The following is a 7,494-nucleotide window of genomic DNA, read 5'->3' as shown; positions in this document are numbered from 1 at the left end:
TCATTGTTATTCTCTCAATTACAAATTGAGATTGTTTCATTTTAATTTCTGTAAACAATTACAGTTATTGATCATTTGAGCTATTTGCGATATTACCCGCCATAAGTAGCATAAATTGAAAGTACTGTAAGAATAATAAAAAAAAAACTGATAACTGAATTGAAATTATATTCAACAATTTAAACTTTAAATTTAACAAACGGAATTCAAGTTTTACAAATACGAGTAAAAACTGAAAATTTCACTAATATTGACATCACACCAGAAATTTTTTAGCTGGAATTAAAATAGCAATAACTAAAAATTATAATATTGACAATTAGAATAGAAATTTCAGAAGTTCCAATTAAAATTTCAACATTTATGATCAAAATAAATCTTATAATCAAAATAAATTTTATAGTCGAAATAAATCTTATAATCAAAATAAATCTTATAACCAATTAATCTTATAATCAAAATAAATCTTATAACCAATTAATCTTATAATCAAAATAAACCTAAGAAACAACAAAAAAATCTTGCAAATGACATTCCAATCATTCATGTTTGACAGTCCAATACGTTTGACAGTCCACTAGGAATTATGTAAATTAAAAAAAAAATTTGTCAATGTTTTGACATTTGAGAAAGACTTATTGAAAATTTGTCATTTGAAAAAAAAAGAATTTGTTGAAATTTTGAGAATTTTAATTACCAAATATTGCTACATCGATCGTTTCACAGTGTTCATTCATTGTGGGTATCTCTTTCTGTCACTCTTACACTGTCGCAATTGTCTCTCTTATGAATTGTGGCGGAATAGTCAAATTTTGAAATTTGAATAATTTAAATTATCTGTTTGTCATCATTGAAATTAATTGAAAATGTCGATGTTTTCGATTATTGGCAGTATTGATGATTGCCTGATAAGATATCAGTAATGAAGTTATACTTTGCCTGTTTAATCTTGACCATAATAACTTATGCATTTTAGAAGTTTTGATAAATGTTCAAACTTTTTTCTCAATGGAACGGTTAATTCAAGCAACAATCAATGCATTAGGTTTTCTGGAAGATGGTGTTTACTATCCGGAACCGGATTGCTTTGGTACGTTTTGGATAAATGAATTCTTTTTTCTTCCGATTTCTTATCATTCTGCTAATTTTTTTCTCATTAGATTTCATCAAATAAGACAGCCATTTTTTGCAATCAGAATATAAGATTTTAAAGTGAAAGCTTTAAAGATGAAAGTTTTTAAAAAAAACAAAATTTATTCCAAATCATTTTGAATTTAATTAGAAAGTATACGTGATTTGATACGATTCCTACGGAATGATACGGCTATGGCAGTAGCACGACGTGTTTGCGGTGAGAGGAATATTGTCCGATATGATCTAATTCCGATCATGAAATCACCAAACACATCTGATAAATTATTCGATATTGCATTAAGGTATTTATTATCATCCTTTTTTAGACATAAAAACGTTAACATCAATTAAATTCAATAATTAATGAACTCAAATTCAAAAGGGGTGTTTTTCTTTATATAAGTACACTACTAAAAGTTGGTATATCTAAGACTTTTCTTTAGAATACTTAATTGTCAAGTTGAATTCGATGTTTATACACTACTAAACGTTCGTTCTTATAACTAATGTATCTGATTTAACTGGTTTAGTGTTCAATTAAATTAGCGGCTTCTACCGTATAGAAAACATTAATGTTTATTATTTTGTCTCAGACTAATATTTTTCTCAAAAAATTGTAGCCGTTTTTTTCTGCCCAAATTCGTCTTCGATCTTTTTTATAATAAAGTAAAGCTATCGGTCTGATAATGTTGAAGTCTGATAGGACTAGCAGTCATATTGTACATGCTTCAGTCGGTCCAAGAATATTTTACTGGTTATCAAACTTGCTCAAGCTGTACATACAGATGTGTTGGAATTGTTAGGAATGTCATAACTTTCAGACTTACAATAAATTTATGCCAACCGGTTGCATTAATGTTTGGTGGACGACAACCAGAAGATAAAGAAACTTGGCTAGTCCATCAAGAAGTAAAACTATTTTTTGTTTTTAACTCAGTATAATTCCCAACTGATTTTGAAGTTAACTATTCTCTGTGCACCATTCCTTTTTTGTTTGTTGTTGACATTGAAATGCCACTTCAGATCGAAAAAAATCTCAGGAACTCCAAAGAAGCCTTCGGTGATGTTCAGTTGTTCAAAGCCTTTGAAAGAAAAGCTGCGATCTATTTTGCTCAAGTATGTATAAAAATTTTGCTTGTAGATATGAGCTCAACGGTTATCACTAAATGGGCTGGAATGTTTCAAGATCATAACTTCTGAGAAGAGGAATTAGGGTTACAGAGACACTTTGAGATCGAAAATGAAGACTTTCTTGAGTATATATACGAAACAAGTAATCATTTAACTTGCCAGTTTGTTTTGAACCAGTTCAGCTTAATACAATGATCTTGTTCTTTCCCGAATTTCGGAATCGGGAACTTGATTTGAATAAAAAGTAGTGCATGTTCGTTTCTCGACCTCTATTCATGTGTTATATTTAAAAGTTGAAATAAAGACTCCAAAACTTCATTTTTTTCAGACATTTCTTTTCAGGACTGGTTGGATAGAGATGAGGAAACAAAACTTTTGATCGAAAGGATCTTTGCTTTATCTCGTTATGTTCTTGCTATTGGTGATACCGACTTAGATAAGGAGGTAGGATAAAGAAACTTTATTTCAGGAAGTACTTATACAGTGTCCATTCTGTACCTGATTTGGATTAATTTTTTTTTTTTCAAGATTTTTTTACGGAATGGTCCGGATTGCTAATAACATATCGTTACAGCGCCATCCACAAGATATGAACAGTCATGATCAATTAGTTTTGGCTTTTCTGGAAAGTGGTTTTGGAAAGCTGCTTGTTGAAATATCCGAAAATTCAGCAGAACGTGATTTCCACTTGTGGATTCTGGAAATTTTCGCGATGTTGTTGAAACAACACGTAAATTTTGCTGGACGATTTTCTTTTTTAACCGATTAAGTTCCTTCTTTTTTTTTTTTTTTTTCAGATAATAACAGTTGGGAGTTTAGGAGGCAAAGGATGTCGTGGAAGCTGGAAATATTCGCACTGCAGAAGAAAGAAAGAGGCAAGAGATTGAAATGCGGGAAGTTGTGGAACAGGAAACTGAGAAACAACTAAATAAGCGCCGATATATGTCAAGCAGGCATACCGCTTTCGCTGGATCTTACATTTTGAAAGGATTGAAAGCCATCAATAAGGATAACGATATGGTTGTCAACAAGTTCTGTTTTTGACTTTTATCAAAATCAACTGAAGAAAAGCGACGGACGAGGAAGTTATATAGAATTTCGAGTTATTTTCCTATGAAACTTTGCGTATTAGAGTTATTCTTGCATTTGTTTTAACACTAAAACTACCCGTAACTTCCTTTAATTTAATTCTATATCAGTAATGTCTATTAATTAGATAAGATCAGTTTTTTGCAATAAAGACAAGGAAAGCTGTGTTTAATGCATTCTTTGGAAATTACAGCGCTAACGTATGCATATTAATCATCTAAAGATTGAAAAAGCGATAACGTTTGGACTGATGTTATTCGCTTTAATTTTCTTCTTTCCATTCTTTAATTTTAATCCTCACTTTGAACAGGATTAAAATTTAGCTGAAGACTTAAAGAAAATTAGTGTATTGTGGAATATTTCAGAGTGATAAAGAACTACAATGAAATTGATCATTTAAATAAGCGGAAGATAAAGCATCGAGCTCCGAAAAGCCGACGACCATTTGACATTGAAACTAGTAAACATATTTCAGTCCTCAACGTGCGTGTAGTTTTGCGATCCTTTTGCCTAGAAATGCTACAAAAGTCGTACTGCCGCTTGATATGTGGATGCAAAGATAACGTAAGTTGATCTATATGTAAAAGACAACGCAAGATTCGAATTTCTTCATATAAATAATGTGTATATCTTGGATCACAATTTTTTTCAGTATTTTAATAAAAGCTTTATAATTCGATTAATATGTTATAATTTGGCAGCTGTTAGAGAAGTATAGGTGGAAACAAAAAATGCTTATTTGATGGAAGTCGTTCTAGGCCTTTTCTGGAAAACGAACTTTGGGACAAGATAAAGCTGATATACATTATTTCATTTTGATGCAATTCTCGTTGGAATTCTGTCGTTTGGCTGAATTATCGCCTGAATATGTAAGTATGTAACAATTGCGAATATAAACTGTTTTTTGAGGATGAATTACGCAGGTATAAGGTGCTAATTCTCATTCTACATTCCATTGAATTTTCACATGCAAATGCGGAAATTCATGCGGAAATCCAAGCATATTAGGATCTATTCGGTAAGCTATGAAACTGGTGGAAAAAGAATTAGGAATCAGAATAGGATATGTAGATCATACTTTGAATTCATGACCTTAATTAGATACTGTGTGATCAGTTCAGATAAAAGCTTCACTCAGTGTAGAAGCGTTTCATCATGTTCAAACTCAACTGGACAATTATCTGGAAAAGGTAAGAATAGAACGGAAAGAGGGTCGTGTTCACGGTTTACGCGCACAATACGCCTTAGCTGCTTACAAGGAGCTGTTGCTTACGTAAGTTTTTCTCCTTAATTTTATTTGCTTTTAATTTTCTTCGAGAATTTTTCTCTTTTTTATCAATTAGGTCAATCCTTTTAATCCAGTGAGTAGCTCTTTTACCACTGCAGGTTAATATCAATCCAGAAATCTGGAAATGAGGAATGGAAACGAGGAGTAGGATCAGCTTGTTCGCATATATTGAGAGTGGAAGAGTATAGGGATTTGTCGAGTTGTGTTATCCGTAGATTTATGGTTAGTTAAATTCAAGTGCGAAGTATTTTCTCTTATAAAAGCAAATTTCTATTTTTAATCCAAAGTTCTAGAGCTTCAAAGAATTATTATGTAAATGTATTATGTTGCTACTTACAATGTTTCAAGACATCTGCGTGGTGGACATTTGCTGTTATTCCTTACCTTGAACTACTTTGGATTTCAGATCACTGTTTTAGATTGAACTCTTCTATATGGGTCACTTTTACGCTTGAATGTTAGAGGCAATCATTCTACAATTGTACTGGTCAAACCACAATTGTACTGGTCAAACCATTCCCTGACCGGATTACAACCTTTGAAAGATTATATCTTGCAGCCCGGTGTATTCTCGAAAACTTTCTTGAAAAATATTGTGCTTGCAAACCATGCATACATTAATTTGATTGAGAAGTTTTCCAAGAAAGGAATGCTATCAACTGTAGTTAAACGTCAAAAAATGCGGCGACGAAAGTCAAAAACGAAAGAAAAGCTAGGTAGGTGCTTCTCGTTAACATTTTAGAAGATTCATATATATCTTCCCTGTTCCTTGCTTTTCTTACGTACAAACTACTGGATTTCTTCCAGAAAGTAATGCAGAAGAATCAAAAGAACCAGATTGGAATTTATGGGATGATATTTGTGAAGAGTTGTCGGATGTTATATTTGGTTATATTGAACCAACCGTCGATATTAGTGCCATCGATGTGCTTCTGAATGTTGAAGATCGAATTCATCAGTACTTGCCAACTTATTTGTTTACTTTCCATACTATCTCAATTTTTCTTGCACTTACTGCTTGCGCATCTTTCCACATTCGACCAGTTGATTGCAGCCAAGATTTCATTCAAATTTCAAAAAAAGCTTTCATTTACAGATAAGTATTTACAGACAGTTTGCAATGCTTATGGTGCAACATGCACTTCGTCAACGGCGTATAGCCGATGCTGTCGGTATATATCGAGCAGCGCGTGATTTATGGCCTGCAGATGGTGTATTTGGAAAAAACGATGTAGCACCCGAAGATGAGTTCCTCGAATTACGTGCTGTATACTTTGTGGATCTTAAAGAAGTCATTTTCATTTTCTTCTTCCTCATCCTTTTTAATTCTCCTCTTCATTTTGTGTTAATTGCTTTTTATTAGCATCAGTTTTAGTAAGTTAAGGCAGATACAGAAAGATTTGTCATTGTTAGGTATTATTTAAGAAGGCTATAAAATTTTTGTCGTTCTTGGGCATTCATTTTTGAGTATCAGAGATTCTTTCGATGACTGAAAACTGCTTTTACTTTTAACCTTGGAAGTGTATAATGTTGAGGGAAGAGAAAGAGAGAGGGATGATGGAGGGAAGACAAGCCGTTTAACAAGAAAAAGGATAAGATGGCTGTGCTTGGAGTACATTTCAATATTAGTGATACCGAAATACGAAAATTAAGGACTGAATTTTCAGTAGTTTTTGATTATTTTGGTCACCTATACTCATAAGATTAAATAGATTTGCAATCCAAACTGAAGACAAGAAGAGAGTCAGATAAGGGAGATAACAATGAGGTATTTGGATTCATTTTTAAAAATTTCCAAAATACTTGACTTTATTTTTTCAATTCTAAATATAATAAGAGTCGGAAAATTAAATTTAAGCTGAAAAAGTAAAGTCTGAAAAACAAGCAGGTTGAAGAAAATTGGGAGAAATGTCGATTAGAAATATATGGACCAGAGCTAGATGATGACACAAGAAACGATACCTTATTCAGTGATGAACTTGATGGCTTCGATGAAGAGTATGAGGAAAGAAGTGGTGAGTCCGATGTTGGAATAAGTATGATCGAAAAAGAAATCGATTTTCATTTCGATAGTTATGTTGCAAAATTCGCACGAGTGGATGTTTTAAAATGGTAATTCATGCATTTGCTAATGGAGATAAAATTATAATTCTTCCATGTTTTTGTATAAAATTTTCTCTGAACAGGCTCTCATGACTTATTGTTCGACTTATTTGTTTGGATTATTTTGAAATTACTTACAGGTATATTTTCCTCCTAGCTGATTTCGAATCTAATACAGCCGAAGTAAATAAGGCAGTCTTGAAGCTTCTACATCGAGTAGCGTTTGATTTGAAAATGGCTCCACGTTTATATCAGGTTACTTTTCGTTCTTATTTAGTTAATTTGAAACGTGAACCAATTTTTATCAAATCTTGATTTCGTTAAAGTTCTTACAGATGTTCCAAGTATTGGATAATAATTCTTAATTGCAGCTTTCCCTTTTTGTAATCTTCAAACGACTTGCTGAGCGTTTCAAGAATCAGTCAATAAATGAGATCAAAAAAAGTCAATATTTTGAAATATATCAATTCGGTTATCATCTTTTACGACGATTTTATGCTGATTATCGAAAAATTGGATCCAAGTTGGTTCCGGAACTGTTGTTCTGGAAAGGTCCCAAGGAATGTTATGAAATTGCTAATGGATATGGAACGTTCGAGTAAGTATTGAATGAATAGACTAGATCTGCTGGTTATCGTTGGTTGTGCTCTTTATAGTTTTTCGAAATCACTTTTACTTTCGTTTTAAGGATACAACAGATAATTGGGAAGTAAAAATCTTCTAAACATATCAGAAATTCACTATATGCT

At 32.3% G+C, this 7,494-nt stretch overlaps 1 protein-coding gene across 1 annotated transcript in view; it reads left to right on the top strand.

The window, feature by feature from the left end:
- Positions 1-1,008: 1,008 nt before the first annotated feature.
- Positions 1,009-7,494, top strand: part of LOAG_17967 (hypothetical protein) — a gene marked incomplete at its 5' end in the record, with an annotated part of 10,127 nt that continues 3,641 nt past the window's right edge. Inside the window, 17 exons of the mRNA XM_020450636.1 lie at positions 1,009-1,090; positions 1,283-1,436; positions 1,956-2,043; positions 2,158-2,250; positions 2,608-2,709; positions 2,840-2,995; positions 3,085-3,296; positions 3,720-3,918; positions 4,113-4,223; positions 4,476-4,627; positions 4,741-4,864; positions 5,202-5,358; positions 5,450-5,600; positions 5,753-5,933; positions 6,531-6,754; positions 6,886-7,000; positions 7,117-7,343. Of these exons, the coding sequence (XP_020305660.1) occupies positions 1,009-1,090; positions 1,283-1,436; positions 1,956-2,043; positions 2,158-2,250; positions 2,608-2,709; positions 2,840-2,995; positions 3,085-3,296; positions 3,720-3,918; positions 4,113-4,223; positions 4,476-4,627; positions 4,741-4,864; positions 5,202-5,358; positions 5,450-5,600; positions 5,753-5,933; positions 6,531-6,754; positions 6,886-7,000; positions 7,117-7,343 (2,528 nt within the window). The remainder of the gene's footprint in view (positions 1,091-1,282; positions 1,437-1,955; positions 2,044-2,157; positions 2,251-2,607; positions 2,710-2,839; positions 2,996-3,084; positions 3,297-3,719; positions 3,919-4,112; positions 4,224-4,475; positions 4,628-4,740; positions 4,865-5,201; positions 5,359-5,449; positions 5,601-5,752; positions 5,934-6,530; positions 6,755-6,885; positions 7,001-7,116; positions 7,344-7,494) is intronic.

This window comes from Loa loa, assembly GCF_000183805.2.
Source record: "Loa loa unplaced genomic scaffold supercont3.163, whole genome shotgun sequence".
Classification (NCBI taxonomy): Eukaryota; Metazoa; Nematoda; class Chromadorea; order Rhabditida; family Onchocercidae; genus Loa; species Loa loa.
This window is presented reverse-complemented; position numbering and strand designations above follow the sequence as displayed.